This window comes from Ovis canadensis, chromosome 2, assembly GCF_042477335.2.
Source record: "Ovis canadensis isolate MfBH-ARS-UI-01 breed Bighorn chromosome 2, ARS-UI_OviCan_v2, whole genome shotgun sequence".
In the NCBI taxonomy this organism is placed as follows: Eukaryota; Metazoa; Chordata; class Mammalia; order Artiodactyla; family Bovidae; genus Ovis; species Ovis canadensis.
The window spans coordinates 38,237,329-38,256,663 of NC_091246.1; the positions used below are offsets into that span (position 1 = coordinate 38,237,329).

Below are 19,335 nucleotides of genomic sequence, written 5' to 3' on the forward strand. Positions count from 1 at the left end.
GGCATGACTGCTCTCACCCCTCTGCCCCATCAAAGGCCCCTGCCACAGAGAGTCTGTTGGCAAGCTTCCTCCTGCCAGCAGAGGGAACTTGGGGCTGGTGATCAGTAAGTCCCTTTGCAAATAGGATCAGCAGCATAATTTGTGAGGCTCCATGCACTATGAAAACGCAGGGCCCCTTGTTCAAAAACTATTGAGAATTTCAAGACTTGGACAGTAGCTCATCAAACAACGCATGGGGCAGCAGGGTCCCGTGTTCATGAAGCCCACCTGGTTTGGCTGGGTCTCAAGTGGACCACACTTACTTCAAGTCTGGGACTCAAAGCCAGGGAGGCCTTCTAATCTTCTAAATGAATGTTCTGTTCATCCCTAAGAACCTGTTTCTGTTTCCTGCAGCCTAGCAGGTCTGCCAAGGGACCACCAGGTCACTGTAGTGGTTTGGGAAGCCATCATTTCATACTTTCTGTGTTGCATCACAACATCGCTCTCCATCACACCCCCGATATTTCTGATGCTGTTATATGGAGCCGGAGGAGTGGCACATTTGAAAAATTAAAGTTCAATCCCGCAGCGGAACTGAGGTTTTATTTGGGGGCACCAGACAGGGGCGCGGAGCATCCCTCCACTCCTGCGGAGCTGGGCGCTCGCCGTGCATGTGAACTCAGGCTCTCCCCTCCTGGGGCGCCGTGCCCCAGCACTGAGCGCCCTGGGTGCGACCCAGCACCCCAGCGTCTGTCTCCACCGGAGCCTTTTGCTGTGCCGAACGCCTCCCCTCCTAAGCCCCCGCGGGGTGCTGCACCTGACCCACCTCCCCAAATGCCCACCCCCCCGCATCTCCGCACCGCTTCCCGCGCCGGCTTCCGGAAAGCTCTCGGTGCTTTCTACGGCATTCTTCGGGCGTCCTGCAGGTTTGGAGCCATTCCCAAAGTGGGTGTACACGCAGCGGAGCGCTGTAAACACGGGAGCCTCACCGTGCAGTGCACGCGGGGTCGCCAGAAGCTTGTGGGCGGCGCTGACGGGTGAGATGTCCCCACCCTTCCAGTCCCCTGCGCAGACCCCCGCCGCCGGGAAGATGAGCGTAGGGGTGGGGGTGGGGGGCCGCCAGGCGAGGAGAGGATGGTCGCTGGTAGTCCCAGGGCTGTCAGGGGGTGCTTTGGGTGGAGTCGGAAGATCCAGGGAAGGGAGGTGGCTGGAGCCCCATCGCCAAGGAACCTAGTTGGGGACCGAAAATTGTGGGGTCGGCGCACAGGCAGGGACTCGGGAGCCCCTTTGTTCATGAACTCCAATCACAGTTCTGTGGGGTAAACAGGGTAGATGTTAGTGAACCTACTTTTGTGAAGATGGGGAAACTGACATTTGGAGAACTGACGCTGCTGCTGGAGTGGCAGAGCTGCTTCCTAATGCACCAGAGTACATCAGAGAAACGTCGCGCAACCTCCTCAGATTTCAGATGCGCCAGAGTACATCAGAGAAACGTCGCGCAACCTCCTCAGATTTCAGATGCGCCAGAGTACATCAGAGAAACGTCGCGCAACCTCCTCAGATTTCAGACATCTGATTCAAACTGTCACATCTTACAAATGAAAATCTGGAAGGATAAACAGAAAGAAAAATCTCTAAAGATACCCAGAAAATAGGTATCAGAATTGAGATTAGAACCCAAGTCTTGACCTTTCAGAATTTCTGGACCTATTGAAAAATGAAGCTGATTATTACTATTTAAGAGTGGGGTCAGGAATTTAAGAGTAAGTGCTGGTATTGTAACAGGATGCTTTTGAGAGTTCGTTATAATAATAGTTGGAAATTACAGACAATTTAAATGATCAGCCACGTGGGATGGCAAAATAAGGTACACCAGGTAAGAGACTATTACACAGCTGCAAAACTGTGCTTTTAGAGTGTATTTGAAGATAGTGGATGTATAGGATCCAATTGTATGCAAATACACAGAAAAGAGGAAAGAGACCACAGTGCTACTGGTTGCCTCTGGAGGGTGTGAATTACAGGCGAATTGTTTTGTTTTTCTTTTTGGATGAGTTTGCCATATTTGGGGAGGGAGTAGGAGAGGAACTTGGGCTTTGGGCTTTGAACCCTGCAGCTTAGTCTGCGTGACAGTGTCTTCCCCATGGCTTCCTTTGGGGAAAGGAGAGCTTTTGAGAGGCTTGTTTAATCAGTTCAGTTCAATTCAGTTGCTCAGTCGTGTCCGACTCTTTGCGACCTCATGAATTGCACCACGCCAGGCCTCCCTGTCCATCACCAACTCCCGGAGTTCACTCCAACTCACGTCCATCGAGTCGGTGATGCCATCCAGCCATCTCATTCTCTGTCGTCCCCTTTTCCTCCTGCCTCCAATCCCTCCCAGCATCAGAGTCTTTTCCAGTGAGTCAACTCTTCGTACGAGGTGGCCAAAGTACTGGAGTTTCAGCTTTAGCGTCATTCCTTCCAAAGAACACCCAGGGCTGATCTCCTGTAGAATGGACTGGTTGGATCTCCTTGCAGTCTAAGGGACTCTCAAGAGTCTTCTCCAACACCACAGTTCAAAAGCATCAATTCTTCGGCACTCAGCTTTCTTCACAGTCCAACTCTCACATCTATACATGACCACTGGAAAAACCACAGCCTTGACTAGACGGACCTTTGTTGGCAAAGTAATGTCTCTGCTTTTCAATATGCTCTGTTTAATCAGAGCAGTTGGCAACCAGGTGCCCTAGTCTGGAGATGGGAGGGAAGGGGAGTCAGTGCAAAGGGAGGGCAATTTGGCCCCACAGCCACTGTTCTGGTACTGCCCTTGGGCTAGTATCAATATCATCTGCAAGCTTGTTAGCACAGCAGTCTCGGAATCAGAATCTGGTGTGATAACAAGACTCCCGGCTAATTCCCAGGTACTTTAAAGTACCTGGAGCAGCAGGGAAGGACCACAAGTGGCCTCTGTGTGCCTGCTTCCTTTCCTCTGTCCTTCTCTCTGTGCCACCTCCTCCCACTTCCCCAAAAGATACTGTGCCAGTGCCCACAATTGGTCCTACGTCTACTTTTGAAGGAGTCAGAATTTGCAATGATGACATAAGACCCTTGTGTTTACAGAACACATTCACATCTCTGAGATCTGTATTACGTCCATTTTACAGATGGAGAAACTGAGGCTTAGATATCAGTGGCTTGGTGACAAGGAAAGAACACTGGGCTGGAGGGTTGGGAGGGCTGGGTTCTCATCCTGGGGTTGCCACCAGCTTGTTGCAGGCCTTGGGGAGCCCCAGCCTGTGTCTGGGTTCTGCCTTACCTCTGAGGTGATTGGGTGGGAGACAGGTCCCTGTCCCAGGTCTCAGCTCCATGACACTCATGGTCCCCAGGCTCCTGATGGGAGATCCTGTACTGACCCCTGCGTTTCCCGACTCCTCATCCAGTGCTCCTACCTTTGGCTTCCCTGTGTTTCTTTTCTTCAGGACCCAATGCCCTGTCTTCCAGTCACAGCCTATTTCAAAGGCTGGGGTATGGATTTCTACAAAGCCTTCACTTATGGGGGAGGAATGCTCTGCTGGAGAGGTGTTTCTCTCTGGCGTGACAAAGCCTCTGTCCCTGCTCCAGGCGTTTCAGGCCTCAGTGAGCAGCAGGGGCAGTGCCTGGCAGGCCTAAGATAGCACCTTGGCTTAGCTGCCCACCCACCATCTCTGAGGAGGGCAGTGACCCACTCTCCTCTCCCATGCTGCTCAGGGACCACAGCCCAGCTGCCTTAATAATTGTGTCTCAGGAGAGACTTGCCTTATTCATTTTTCTCCCAAGGGTTCCAGCGGACCTGTGGAGGAGCTGAGAATGGCTTCAGGGTGTGCATCGTTTCAGGAAGGGGAGAGCCCCTTCCCATTCTTGTTAGGGTGAAGCGGGTGAGTTCAGATGAGCAGTTGTGAGGAGGAGGGGTGCGGGGTGGGAGAGGGATGCAGGGAGAAGGATTTTTGTTTTGCAACAACTTTAGCTTTGGGGGAAGGATCCATTGTGTAAGACCAGCTGGTCCAGGGCTCAGGGCAGCCAGCCAAGTGATGGTGGGAGGACCTTGGGAGAAGCCCTGCTGTGGGCTTAGAGGGAACAGCCAAGTGAAAGGGACCTGGTGGAGCAGAGAAGCGCTGCTCCCAGCAGGACTTCTTCTGGGGAGTCTCCTTGCCCCTCCATGCTCCCCCCACCGTGCCCCCAACCCACCAGTCCCTTTGGCCTTGCCCCTCCCTCTCTATACTCCCTGAAGACCACTGTCCTCCTCGCCTCACTCTACTTCCATCCATGCCTCCTGCCTCAAGTCTCACGCTGGGGATGATAAATGGATTTATTTCCCTGTGTCAGCTCAGAGGGTCTGAGGCTGTCACTGCTTCAGGCCCTTTAAAAGCACTTTCGGGAGGTGTTGAGGCTTGGTTGGGGAATGGTGCTGTGACCCCAAGCCCTTTCTGGATCTTTTATCTCATCTGGCTGCTCTGTTCCCAGTCAGCTTGGCCCAGTACCCACACAGCCCCCCATGAAGCTCCATGAAGCCTGGACCATTGGGGCCTCTGTGGACTTCCCTCTTGAGTTTCCATAACGCTTACTACCTGTGTCTGCCACCTTTCCACCTACAAAACCAATGCCCTGGGTTCAGGAAAGAGAAAATGTCATTCATTAGGAGGGCTTGTCATCCTTCGGAGCCTAGCTTTTGGTTCCCCTCTTCTGCTAGGTCCTTCCTGACACCTGTCTTCCCTCTGCTCCACTCTTGTCCTGTGAGCTGACCAGCTCTCTGGGGTAGTAGTTAGAAACCCAAATGTTGAGATCAGAGGTGGGTGGGAGTCTATCTCCACCCTCCCAGCTGTATAACTGTGGGTGAGTATCTTGATCTCATTATGATTCTTCATCCTCATTTATGCAATGAGGTGAAGGCGGTGTTGAGAGTCTTAGATAAATCTAACATGTATACTATCATGTGAATTGAATCGCCAGTCTATGTCTGACGCAGGATGCAGCATGCTTGGGGCTGGTGCATGGGGATGACCCAGAAAGATGTTCAGGGGAGGGAGGTGGGAGGGGGGTTCATGTTTGGGAATGCATGTAAGAATTAAAGATTTTAAAATTTAAAAAATAAAAAACTAAAAATTAAAAAAAATGCATATGATAAAATGCATTAGATAAATCTTAGATAAAATCCAGCATGGTGCCTGGCCCAGGATAAGCACTGGAGAAGCCTGGGCTATTACTTTCCGTACTTTGGTAACATTGTCTCATTGTATTTTTCAAACGATGTGGTGTGTCTGATCACAGTCTCCTTGTGGAATGGTGTAACTAAGTCAGCTTGGTGTCCCCGTCACCTGACACCGTGCATTGGAACAAAGACCACCGAAGTTCAGATGTTTCCTTAAACTGCATTCCAGAAAGGACTGTATCCAAAAGGATATTATTTTATATTTTGATGCTTAAACATCAAATTATCCTTCCAGGATTTTTTTTTTCCTTGAACATTTTCTTCTGCAGTTAGTTAGGCTGCTCCTCCAGAGCCCCAGGGGCAGACTGGGTTATTTCTCTGGGTGTGTCTGCTCCAGTGTTTGCATTTCTGAGCAGCTGGGTAATTGATTCTCAGGCCCTGGGTCTTTAGTGCGCCCTGGAAATGGAACCTGGAATGGAACCTGTGTCAGAGTGAAGCTGGGACCCTGAAGGCTGCTTGCCAGGGGTACCCCAGCTATGGCAGCCCCTAGATCCACTGGACTTTCTGACCCTTTCAGCTGGTTCCAGGATTGTATTCCCAGCACCACCCGTTCATATCATCCACCTCTCTGCCCTTTTCCTGCAGAAACGTCCACCGAGGGGAGTAAGTATGTGAATAAAGAAGTTAAAAATGCCCTCAAGGAGGTGAAACAAAGACCGGCATAGAACAAACCAACGAAGAGCGCAAATTACTGCACAGCTCCCTAGAGGAAGCCAAGAAGAGGAAAGCGGTGAGGAAGAGCTCCGTGGCCCCAACCTTGATCCTCTGTGCTGGAGGGAGGGAGTGGCCCTTGCTCTTCCAGGTGCCCTGCCAGGTTGCCATGGTGACCTGCCCTCCTTCCTTTCCCACTGTGTCATCTGATACCAGGGGCTGTGGTTAACAAATAGGGAAGGTTTATTCGCTTTTGAAAGCTTCAAGAGGTGAGATTTTGGATCTGGTTTCCTTATAAGCCTGCTGCCAGATTCATTTCAATAGATTTTTCTAAACCCGGATTGTGTGCAAGCTCCAACATCGGCTTTGGGTAGGGTCTGTCACTGTCACGGGTTAGAAGGGGGATGGCACCCTACCTTCAGGAAGCTTATCTAGTGTGGGTAATACCTTTGGGGGTATAGCAGGCACACACTGTATTGCCCACATCTGAGTTCTGGACTACTTTGTAAAGAGACACCTAAATCAACAGTGAACATACACAACTAAACCAGTCATTCAACAAACAGCTTATTTGTGCTGTGCTCAGTCCCTCAGTTTTGTCCAACTCTTTGAGACCCCATGGGCTGTAGCCCGCCAGGCTCCTCTGTCCATGGGATTCTCCAGGCAAGAATACTGGAGCAGGTGGCCATTTGCTCTTCCAGGGGATCTTTCTGATCCAGGGATCAAACCCACGTCTCTTAAATGTCTCTTGCCCTGGCAGGCATGTTCTTACCACTACCGCCACCCGGGAAGCCCAGCTTATTTAAAAAATCAATAGTCTTTGTCACAGTATCCTCAAATTCTACTCTGATTGCTACCCTACCCCTAATGACAGAGATGCTGAGATGGAGCCAATGGTCTCTAATGTGTGGGGTGAAATCATTATAGACTCAGAGAAGTTCTGCAGTAAAGAAACACATGTAACTTCATTTAACCCAAGTGCTTTCCAAATCCAATTGACCAGGAAATCCATTTATTTTTTTTCCTGATAGCTTGTAGCACAATTTCATGGTAGCCACTTGCAGAAATGTTGGCCTGGGTGCAGCTCTAACTTTCTCTGAAACTTAATGCCCTTTCTTGGCGTGAGTAGAAATTCCTGCCATGCTATGAGAAACCTCCTAGAGTCCACTGAGAAGTGGCAAGTCTTGTTCTTGAATATTTGTGTTTCTCACTGGAATTTGATATTTGACAATCCAGGTTCTATAAAGCACATCATGTTTGGAAAAAGACTCCATGACAACTCCGTTGAGAAATATGAGAACCGGAAAGAAAAGAATTGCCTGTGAATTGGCCTCATAGAAGGTGTGGTAGCCTTCCCCATTTGGGAGCAAGAGGCAGTGGACACAGACCAGGGGACAGGGGACATGGAGCAGGAGATTTCACATGGCTCCTCCTGGCCAGACATTCCTAGTGCAGCTTCATCTGGGGGTATAAATGGTCTACTTAATTCTTTGAAGAATAAAACAGTTATTTTTCAAGATTTTAATGTAGAAAAGCAGAAGAAAAGTTTTTCCATAATCCTTTTACTTTAGGACGATTCCTTAGGTATCTAAGGGTACCTAAGTTTGATCTATTTCTTACTACTTTTTCTCTTCTATACTTTTTGGACAGTGGCTGTACTCAAACTCATGAATTTTTTAACATGAGAAATGCTTATTGTAATATTTAACACTTATTACAAACATCCTTGGTAATGTTGTCCTTGCTACAATTTGTAGGTACAACTGTTTCCTTAACTTGTCCCCTAGTTTTGAACATCTGAGTTAACTCCATTTTTTTTTTTTTGCCATTCATGAATCTTGTAAAAAATATCTTCAGGCATACAGATTTTTCCTTGATTGCAGGGATTCCTTGGGATAGATTCTTGCAGAATTCCTGGATCAAATGTCATGGTCATGTTAGAGACTTTTGGTAGAAGGTGTGATTTTGATTTCAGAAACTTACCTATTCCCATGGCATGCTGCAGACTGTGGTTGCCATAGAAAAATAAGATTCAAGGAAGCTTTGGAAGATGACATTTAAATTCCTGAAGTTGAGAGTAGAAAGTGGGGTATTTAGTGAGAAGGGGGAAGTCTCGGGGTAAAGACAGTAGGTGCGGCATCAGAGAAAGATGTCTAGACGGGCTCTAGTGGCCAGAAAGGACCAACGAGCAGGATGAAGATGGGAGGATGTTTAAAACCAGATGAGAAGGGACATCCTGGTGGCAAATGTGGGACCTGTGAGCCAGAGCGGGATGGAAATAAGCACCCCCTCTGCCCAGGTTGGGCAGAGTTGGGGGTGGGCACCCATGCCTGCTTCGGGAGGGGGAAGCCCATGGTTTCTGTGGCTAAGCCAGCCTGTGTCATCCCCCGGAATGCCCTGAATGACACCAGGGATTCCGAAACCAAGCTGAAGGCATCCCAGGAGGTGTGCAATGAGACCATGATGGCCCTCTGGGACGAGTGTAAGCCCTGCCTGCAACAGACCTGCGTGAAGTTCTATGCTCGTGTGTGCAGCAGCAGCTCAGGACTGGCTGGCCACCGGGTGAAGGGGCCCCGGCCCTTCAGTACAGCATGGCTCAGGCAGGGGAATGAGAACTGAATATGCTTCTTTGATTCTGCATTGAGTTCCAAGGGTGGGGCTTTCCCTACCAAGGGGTTCTCCCACACCAGCCGGGTGCCCTGCAGTTCAACTCAAGTTGAACCCCATCTACCTAGAGACAGCGTCAGACCCCGCAGCTTCAGGGCTCAGTCCCACAAGTCTGCCCCGCCACGCCCACCCCCGACTTCAACCGCCAGTCATGAGTCCAGGTGCTCACCTGTGCTTCTGACTGGCTGGCTGTAGATTAGAGTGTTCCATGACCGCTTCCTTTTATTGTTGAGTCACTAAGTCGTGTCCAACTCTTTCCAACCCCATGGACTGTAGCCTGACAGGCTCCTCTGTCCATGGGACTTCCCAGGCAAGAATACTGGAGTAAGTTGCCATTTCTTTCTCCCAGGGATCTTCCTGACCCAGGCATCAAACCCATATTATCTCCTACACTGCAAGTGGATTGCCCCCTTGAGTTCAATTAATTTATTCAAGAAGCCCACAGAACCTGGAAAACATTTTACATACTGGATAATCAATTTATTATAAAAGGATATAAGTTGGGTGACTTCCCCGGTAGTCCAGTGGTTAAGTATCTACCTTGCAGTGCAGGGAACATGAGTTCGAACCCTGGTTGGGAACTAGGATCCTAAATGCCACAGGGCAGTTAAGCCCGTGTACCACAATGAAAGGTCCCACGTGACACAACTAAGGCCTGACACAACCAGAGATAAAGTTTAAAAATCAAAAATAAGTAAAATCATTTTTTGAAAAGCCACCAATGGATGACTAGCCCATTGGTCATCCATTATAAAAAGTAATAAAAATAAAAGGGTATAAGTCAGGAACAGCTAGATGGAAGAGACGCCAGAGATAGGGATGGGAGGGGTGGGGAGCCTTCCTGTCCTCTCTGAGTCAGCAGTCTCTTGTGTCTCATTGGTGCATATGTTCATCAACCCAGAAGCTTCCCAAGCCCATCCTTTCAGATTTCACAGAGGCTTTGTTACACAGGCACAATTGATTAAATCCTTGGCCATTGGTCATTGATTTAATTTCCAGCCCCTCTCCCCTCTCTAGAAATCAGGGGCTGGGGCTGAAAGGTCTAACCCTTTAATCATGTAGTTGGCTCTCCCAGCAATCAGCCCCCATCCTTAGTTACTTTCAAAAAGTTACTTTCCTAACATAACAAAGACACCTTGATTGCTCTTATCATGGGAAATTCCAAAAGATTTAGGACCTCCTTGTCAGGAACCAGACCATATATATATTTCTTATGATAAATCACAGTATCACAGCTTCATTTCACAGGCCATTTGCAACTGATTAGTTCTGGCTGCATTGGAGCCCAGAGTGTTGTGATCTATTGGTAATGTCTGCTATGAGTGCAGTAATGTGGGATGGTGAAAAGCACCTGTGTCAGGTATTTACCATCTTAGAAGACTCTCATCCAGCAATTCTTAGCTGCATAAGGTAACAAATGGCTCCACGGTAGGACAGAGCCCTGTGTCCACTTTAGCAAAAGGAATTAAGAATTTTTAGTATGTTAATTTGGAGAAGGAAATCGCAACCCACTCCAGTGTTCTTGCCTGGAGAATCCCAGGGACGGGGAACCTGGTGGGCTGCTGTCTATGGGGTCTTACAGAGTTGGACACGACTGAAGTGACTTAGCAGCAGCAGCAGCATGTTAATATCCATCTGGACTTCCCTGGTGGCTCAGACGGTAAAGCATCTGCCTACAATGTAAGAGACCTGGGTTCAATCCCTGGGTCAGGAAGATCTCCTGGAGAAGGAAATGGCAACCCACTCCAGTATTCTTGCCTGGAAGATCCCATGGACAGAGGAACCTGGTAGGCTACAGTTCATGGGATTGCAAAGAGTCAGACATGACTGAGCAACTTCAATTTCCAGTATCCATCTACACTCCCCTATAGGCCTTGCTCAATTAGGACTCATGAATTTTGCCCTTCCCCAGAGTCCTGTCAGTTTGCACTTGGTTGATTGGGGAGGCGGTCAAAGAGGACAGCAGACTAGTCTCACCTGGTGGGTCTTGTGACTTTCTTGGTCTTACAGGTCTTCCTGCTCCTCCACATTGGAGTCAGTAGATTGGAAGGGGCTGGGCTGGACATTTCAGAGATGGGGAGCCATTCCCAGCCAGGCTTTCTACCCCCTGCTGGGACTCCTAGATGTCCCAGGTGCAGCCGGGACAGGCCTGGCTCATCTTGACAAGGGAGGCACCTCTGATTATCCTCCATCTCCTGTCACAGCTTGAGGATTTCCTGAACCAGAGCTCCCCCTTCTACTTCTGGATCAATGGTGATCGCATTGACTCCCTGATGGAGAATGACCGGCAGCAGAGCCATGTGATGGACGTCATGGAGGACAGCTTCAACCGGGCATCCAACACCATGGATGAACTCTTCCAGGACCGGTTCTTTCCCCAGAGGCCCCAGGACACTCAGTACTACTCCCCCTTCAGCTCATTCCCCAGGGGGTCACTCTTCTTTAATCCCAAATCCTGCTTTCCCTGGAACTTGCCTTTCCCTGTGTTGGAACCCCTCAACTTTCATGATGTGTTTCAGCCCTTCTACAATATGATCCACCAGGCCCAGCAGGCCATGGATGCCCACCTGCACAGGACTCCCTACCACTTCCCCATGGTGGAATTCGCAGGAGGTGAGAAGGAGGGGGTGAGAACTCATGGTTCACTGAGATGCTTAACCCAGTCAAATGGGCTGTGATGCTAAAGAAAAGTACAAATAACTAAGGAGCTAAGGGATTGTGGAGGTAGGGAGCATTAGATTCTCATATCTGTGCCCAGGACTTGGCCTATGCCATCTGAACCCCCACTAGCAACCTGGGGAGGGGGCTACCATCCCCTTTGATGGAGAGTGTAGGAGCATTCCCAGAGGTTCACGGACTTCCGTGGTGGTTCAGCGGTAAAGAATCCACCTGCAATGCAGGAGGTGTGGGTTTGATCCCTGGTTTGGGAAGATCCAAACCAGGATTTGGGCTGGTCAAATCTAGCCCTACAGGACTTGGAACCAGTGTTCTTTTGAGTTTTCCAGGTCCTTCCAAAAATTGGTGGGCATGACCCTATTTCCTCTAGAGCAGGCATCCCCAACCTCTAGGATCTATTGCCTGTTGATCTGAGATGCAGCTGGTGTAATAATAACAGACATAAAGTGCACAATAAATGGAATGTTCTTGCATCATCCTGACACCCCCTCCCCTACCCCTCGGTCCATGGAAAAAATTGTCTTCCACAAAACTGATCCCTTGCTCCAAAAAAGTTGCAGACCACTGCTCTTGAAAACTAGATCCCTTTGTTTTGGGAACTCAGGTGGCTTTATGTGGACACCATGCTTATACTGGCAATGAATTGTATAATCAGCTCATTGTACAGTTAAGAGAGCTGTTCGTGGCTATAACCTTAGGATCTGGTAGAGAATGGACACACAGTATCTTTTGAATGAATGAACTCTAACATGGACATGAAAAGCCAAAACTTTTAGAAGTGTCTTCTTTCAGTGAATCAATAGACACTGGTTGGCCAACCCAATCTCCTAAATGCTACAGTTTGACTGGCACTGGGGTTTGGCTTGTAATGGATTGGAAATACAGGAGCGTATTGGCTTGAATGGGCCTCCCTGGTGGCTCAGTGGTGAAGAACCCACCTTCTAGTGCAGGAGACATGGGTTCAATCCCTGGGTCAGGAAGATCCCCTGGATAAGCAAATGGCAACCCACTCCAGTATTCTTGCCTGGGAAATCCCATGGACAGAGGAGTCTGGCGGGCTACAGTCCATGGGGTCACAGAAGAGTCAGACATGACTTAGCGGCTAAACAACAAATTGACTTGAATAAGCATTTACTGCATATCGTAAGGTCGGGGCAAGGGGTGCCCTGTGTTATAAGGAGGTTCCAAGGTGAATCTTACTCCTGCCTTCAAGGGGCTTGCTGCCTGGCCAGAGGGAGAGAAATGAGCCAGACAGAATGCAAAGCAAAACAGGTTATAATACCAAAGAGAAGTATGGACAGCTCGGAAAATGTGGAGGTGGGAGAGGTGTCAACAGGTGGAAGTGGTGAGAGGGAGGCCATACCCAGCTCAGGGGGCCCCAGGAACCACCTCCTGGTCCTGCTGCAGGGAGTACCACTGCTGACCCAAGCCTGTGTCTTTCTGCAGGCAGACAGCCAGATGCCAACCTGCTCTGCCTGCAGAACCATCTCAAAGGGCCAGACAGTGGTATGGAAGGGCTCAGAGAGATGGGGCGGCCCATGTTGCTCTGTGTGACTTCCCTTGTGTGTCCTCAGAAAACAATGACCGCACCGTGTGCAAGGAGATTAGCTACAACTCCACAAGATGCCTGTGGATGAAGGGCCAGTGCACGAAGTGCCAGGAGATCTTGGAAGTGGGTGAGTCGGAGACCCTCTGGTCTCCTATGTCCTCAGGCTCCCAGCACCTCACTGAGGCTGCCTTTAGGGCATCAAGTGGATGGGAGTTCAAATGCCAACTCTGCTACCTTCCAGTTGTAGCTCTTGGTGGGACAGGGGTCCTTTGCTTGGTTCTGCCTGGATCCCCCTCTGGGGTCAAGGGTCAAGATGCAGTTCAGTTCAGTTCAGTTCAGTCACTCAGTCGTGTCCGACTCTTTGCGACCCCATGAATCGCAGCACGCCAGGCCTCCCTGTCCATCACCATCTCCCGGAGTTCACTCAGACTCATGTCCATCGAGTCTGTGATGCCATCCAGCCATCTCATCCTCTGTCGTCCCCTTCTCCTCCTGCCCCCAATCCCTCCCAGCATCAGAGTCTTTTCCAATGAGTCAACTCTTCGCATGAGGTGGCCAAAGTACTGGAGCTTCAGATTTAGCATCATTGCTTCCAAAGAAATCCCAGGGCTGATCTCCTTCAGAATGGACTGGTTGGATCTCCTTGCAGTCCAAGGGACTCTCAAGAGTCTTCTCCAACACCACAGTTCAAAAGCATCAATTCTTCGGCGCTCAGCTTTCTTCACAGTCCAACTCTAGCATCCATACATGACTACTGGAAAAACCATAGCCTTGACTAGACGGACCTTAGTCAGCAAAGTAATGTCTCTGCTTTTGAATATACTCTCTAGGTTGGTCATAACTTTTCTTCCAAGGAGTAAGCATCTTTGAAGATGCAGAGTTGTCCCCAAAGTTGGGAGACAGAATACAAAGTATCGGGTTGGCCAGAAAGTTTATTCAGGTTTTTCCATAACATTTTGTGGAAAAACCTCAAGAGCTTTATGGCCAACCCAATACTTATTGCATCAGTACATGGTTAACAGGCTGACGATAGGAGAGGCAGCTGTGCTTTCTAAAAAGCTGTCATCTTGTGACTTCCTCCAGTTAGTCTGTCCCCAAGGGCTAAACCCAGTAGACATCCTCATTTTTGGCTGCAGATGATGAAAATTTAGACAGTATGTTGCTGTTACTGTTGTTTTGTCACTAAGTCGTGTCCATCTCTTTGCAGCCCTGTAGACTATATAGCCCACCAGGCTCCTCTGTCCATGGGATTTCCAAGACAAGAATACTGCAGTGGGTTGCCATTTCCTACTCCAAGGGATCTTCCCGACCCAGGGATTGAATTCGAGTCTCCTGCATTGGCAGGCGGATTCTTCACCACTGAGCCATTGAGGAAACCCTTCGACAGTGTGGACTCTGTTAAACTCTTGCCAAATGTTTGTTACTGAACACTCTTCTTCTAAACACTTCATATTTACCCTTCTCCCTTGGATAACTGGGGTGGCTGCCTGTCTTACAGAGGAGACTGAGTTAGAGAAGGTCCAGTGACCTGCTCAGGATTACAGGCCATCCCTCCTGTGGGGTGCCTGGAGTGTGTTCCCCACCAGTGCTGCTGTGTTCTCTGCCCTGAACATACAGGTCTCACTTTGTGATACCTTCACTTCCTGGCCACCTTCCCTGTGGTTGGTTGGTCCCCGAGGCAAAGGAAATAGCTCTCTTCTGCTGTTGCTCTCTGTTTTATCGGGGGAACTGAATTCTTCCTACTTGGAGGTAACAGCTATAAAAGCAGAGACACACTTCCTGGCTCACAAAAGTTTATGCTCAGAAGGAAAGAGTTAATAGCCCCCCACTACCACTCCAACAAGTGGATCGATCCTGTGGCTTTGCTGTTACTTAATTCTTTTGGGTGCCTGGGCAGGCCTTCAGAGTCTGGTTAAATATTCCTAATCTCAGTGCTGTGATTTTAGAAGCCACTGCAAAAGTATAAGTGCTATATGAGGCTGATCTGTGAAGAAGTAAGGTGAGTCTACAAGCACGCTCTTGGGTTTAGCCCATAAAATATCACAGCTAGAAAGCCGTAAATCGCACAGTGCCTCGCAGCGAGAAAGTCACCTTAGGGCCAGGAGAAGAGACCTACCGGTGCCCAAGCTCAGATCGGTGCCCCTGGTACTGATCTTAACGGTCACTGATCACAACTTCCTGAAACACTGGTTTTCTTTTCTGCACTGAGGAAGATTTATGCCTTCTTATCTAAGGTGCTTGCAACCTTTGGAGCGTGTGCTGCCTGGGACCTCCAGACTGAACTTTTGCAATTTCCATTCTCCTGGCATTTTGGACCAGATCATTCTCTTTTTTATGATAGGTTTCATAATTTTTTAAATATTTATTAAAAAAATTTTATTTATGTATTTGGCTGCTTAGGCTCTAGCTGTGGCATGCATGACCCTCATTGTGTCATGTATTGCAGTGGGTGGGTTCAGTTGTTGCAGCATGCAATGTGGGATCCTAGTTCCCCAACCAGAGATCAAACCCATGACCCTGCATTGCAAGGCAGATTCTCAACAACTGGACCACCAGGGAAGCCCCTGGACCAGATCATTCTTTGTGATGGGGGCTGCCCTGGGCACTGTAAGGTGTTTCACAGCATCTCTGGCCTCCAGTAACCTCCCATCCCCTACCCTGCCAGCTGTGACAACCAAAAGTGTTTTCAGACCTTGTCAAATATCCATGGGGACAGCACTGTCCCAGGTGAGAGCCACTGCTCTAGACTTCATCCTGGTTCTCAATGACTGTCCTTATTTTCAATGACTCTCTGGCACAAAGAGTTAAGGTTAGTCATTGTACATATTTTTCAACCCAGGTTATTGTTCATAATTCTATGTCTTGCTCCACCTGATGTTTTATTTTAATTTAATAGAAATGATTAAAGGGCTTCCCTCATAGCTCAGTCAGTAAAGAATCTGCCTGCAATGCAGGAGACCCCGGTTCTATTCCTGGGTCAGGAAGATGCCCTGGAGAAGGGCATGGCAATTCACTCCACTATTCTTGCCTGGAGAATCCCATGGACAGAGGAACCTGGTGGGCTACAGTCCATGAGGTTGAAAAGAGTTTCACACGACTTAGTGATTAAACCTAAACCAATAGAAATGATTACAACCAGCATGATGAAGCGTGCATAGAACTCCTCCTTTTCCCTGACTTGCTTGAGTTTCATGTGCTCTTTTGGGGATATTTTTCAACAGTTAAGGGAGAGAAAAACAGTAGTTTTTAAAGAGAGAGTGCATTGTTTCCAACCCTTGTCTACCTGACCACTTGCAGTGGCTGGGGTGGTGGGGTGGGGGGACCAAAAGCAATGAACTTCCCTACTCTCTGGTGAGCTTGGCAGCCAGCCACACTGGGCAGATGGGCAAACCTGGACCCCCACACTTCCTGTGTGTTTGTGGTCTGAGGATCCTGGCTGGCTCTTCTGCTAGCCAGGTTCTTGGGGCCAGAATTTCCAACTCTGTAGATACAGGCAAACTTGGAGAACTTTGCAGAGCCACAGACTCAATAGGAAGAGCCCAAGTTTAGGAGTTAAAGCCTTGAGTTCACCATCCTGACCTGCCAAATAATTCATCCTGTGACTTTAGGCAAATGATTTAGCTCTGTGCTCCTCAGTTTCATTGTTGGACGTCAGAATATATCAGACTATTAGAGATTACCACTACACAGCGTGTTCGGTGATGCCTGGGGCATAGCGGTACCACACAAATGGCAGCCACAGGCAATGTCCACCGTTTCTGGAAATGACTCCTGGGGGGACAGGGACAGCAAAGAGGAGCTCCTAGTCTTTGCACACGGAGCCCTGAAGTCCATGCTTCTTGAGATGTGGACAATGTCCCTCCTTGCCAATCTCCAGGGAGGCAGGATCTTGCACCCAAAGAGAAATCAGTGATGTTACTGAAACAATTTACTTCAGCTGACACTGTCTCCCAGAGCAAGACTCTTTTGATGAAGATAGTATGTGCTGATTCCCACTCAGGACGAGCTCTCTGCTTTGTCTTGGGCTGACAGTGAACACACGGTGGAAAGACAGCGCTCAGAGTAGCTCTGCCTTAGGTACTGGCTGTGTGACCCGACTGCCATTTGTCTTCATCCCTGTTGAGCTCTCCCTTCACATTTCTGTCATTTGTTTGTGTTCTTTCCATCTCTGGGCGGACTGTTCTGCCAACATCCCGACTCAGACGCTGCTGTGCCAGCAGCTGAACGAGTCCCTGCAGCTGGTGGAGAAGTTCAGCAGGCTGTGCGACCAGCTGCTCCAGTCCTACCAGCAGAAGATGCTCGACACGTCGGCCCTGCTCAAGCAGCTGATCGAGCAGTTCACCTGGGTGTCCCAGCTGGCCCACCTCATGCAGAACAACGACCAGTACCATCTGCAGGTCTCCACGGTTAGTCCGTGCTGGCCACACATGGCAGCTGCACTCGCGGTGCAGCCTGGCGGTCACGTGTTCCTCCCCCGGGGGTGAAACAGGATCAAGATGCTCACAGGGGCATGTCTGCTTTGATGGAGCACTTGTCCTACTGCAGGAAGCAAACACTCAGGTGCAGCGGTGCACAGAGACCTCATTGCCTGATGAGGCCGAGTGTCACAATCCTATTTTATGGGTGAGGAAGTGGCGAGGTTCAACAGCTTCCCCAGCATCTCCTACCTGAGGGGTGATCACCTAGGTGTTTGAACCTGTCTGCCTGGCTGCAGAGCTCTCTTTCCGGAGAGCTGCCCTGTGCCATGTAGGATGCCTCATGAATTGATCCATTGTTCTCCTCCAGTGATAAGCAGCATCTCTCTAGTACCAGGAAACGTTTCTTTTTCTCTCCCTGATTCCTCTTCTACCACTGCCTGGCTTGTTGCTGCCCAAAGGAAGCATGGCAGCTCGGAAACCATGTTTTACTTGGGGGGGCTCCCCCTGGGCTGGTCCTTTGTGGAAGGCATTTACCCCAAAAAAGTAGTGTCTCTGAGGGCGTTTCTGTTCACCAAGTTGTCTAGTTGTGGAGGTTAGGGAAAAGCAAAGGGGTCCACAGATTCGAATGAAGCCTTACTTTAGTTGCCAGCTGAGTCTGGGTTGACCATCTTCCCCACCTCCTTGTTACTTTTTCTCCTTCCAATTGAATCCCCACAGCTCTGACCCCAGAATTCCGTCTGGCCTCACCAAGGTGGTTGTGAAGCTCTTCAACCCCTTCCCCATCACTGTGATGGTCCTGCAGGAAGTCCCCAGTCCTAACTTTATGGAAAACGTGGTGGAAAAAGCGCTGCAGCAATACTGCCACCTCGGGCCCTCTGGGGCGAACAGCTCCTTGGGGGTCCAAAACACAGGGCAGAGGCGTCACTGGAGCTACAGCCAGAGCCCACGCAGGAAGTTGGGAAGCTACTAGGAATTTGTTTCTTTCTTTGGAGGATGTTCTTTCTGGGTTGATGAGAATCAAAGTGTTGGTTGCTGCTTCTCAGTGATTATCAGCCCTCACCTTCCCCTCCCCTGTTTCTTTCTCAGGGAGGAGTGAGGCGTGAAAGTTGCTTTTCTAAGTATGGGGGCATCTGAACCCACTTGCCCCTGAGATGAGCTTCAGGCCCCTCTAGAGAGTTCTGCACATCACCAGGTGACCAGGCCCTGGGCTCGAGGCCCTCCTGACGCCACCAGCCCCTCTTTCCTCTGAACTCCTCTGAAACGCACTGATGCCTGCGTTTGCTGATCACCGGAGGAACTTGCTCACATGCCCCTAACTCAATAAACCGCCTTGTAATCTGAATGTTTTGCTGTGTCTTTTTTTTAAATTTTTTTGGCTGCGCCCTGAGGCATGTGGGATCTTAGTTCACTATTGTTGTTGATTAGTCGCTCAGTCTCTATTGACCTCTATTATGACCTATGGACTGTAGCCCACCAGGCTCCTCTGTCCATGGAATTCTCCAGGTGAGAATATTGGAGTGAGTAACCATTCCCTGCTCCTGGGGATCTTCCTGACCCAGGGATCAAACCCACATCTGCATTGGCAGCTGGGTTCCTTACCCCTGAGCCACCAGGGAAGCCCCTTTTAGTTCACTGACTAGGGATCCAACCCACACTCTTGGCATTGGAAGTGTGGCGTCTTAACGTCTGGACGACCAGGGAAGTCCTGGTGTGTCCTCCTTAGGCTGCTTGTTTTGTTTGTTTTAACCCCCGAATGTCTTCATTTGAATATGGGAAAAAGAAAAGAAAAACCAATGGCTAAGATGGTATAATCTCAAGTAGTTGAGAATAAAAGGAATGGGATGATGAAGCTGGTCCAGTTCAAGGATTTCCTGCTTTTAGGAAGAGACGTGCCCAGCAGCCAGCTAAAGCATGTTTCTGAAAAACGAACCGTTTCCATTTTCTTATAAAGTGGATACATACTATGATCGGGGTGAGGATGATCTCCCGAAGGAATACATTGAAAATTAGGGTGTGTAAGGGTAAAAATAAGGCATACTGGTTATTTTGATACATAATTGATATTTTCTTTCTGGAAAATGTACTCCTCCCCAAAAAACAAAACGAGGTAATTTTCTTTTAGTTGTGAGAGCTTAGAATCCCTGTGAAACGTTCTTGACTGTGGCATTGCT

The 19,335-nt window shown here is 49.2% G+C and overlaps 1 protein-coding gene across 2 annotated transcripts; it reads left to right on the top strand.

Annotated features, from left to right (window-relative positions):
- Nucleotides 1–685: 685 nt before the first annotated feature.
- Nucleotides 686–18,506, top strand: LOC138432585 (clusterin-like). Of its 2 annotated transcripts, none has more exons than XM_069573980.1 (6): nucleotides 686–1,016; nucleotides 5,789–5,933; nucleotides 10,726–11,134; nucleotides 12,772–12,873; nucleotides 16,949–17,152; nucleotides 18,251–18,506. In XM_069573980.1, the coding sequence occupies exons 3-6, from the start codon at nucleotides 10,795–10,797 to the stop codon at nucleotides 18,265–18,267; spliced, it is 663 nt and encodes a 220-aa protein (XP_069430081.1). In that variant the 5' UTR covers nucleotides 686–1,016; nucleotides 5,789–5,933; nucleotides 10,726–10,794; the 3' UTR covers nucleotides 18,268–18,506. The 2 variants fall into 2 exon arrangements, with proteins under 2 accessions (XP_069430081.1, XP_069430080.1); XM_069573979.1 differs by having other exon boundaries at nucleotides 746–1,016; nucleotides 10,532–11,134.
- The last annotated feature ends 829 nt before the right edge of the window (nucleotides 18,507–19,335 follow it).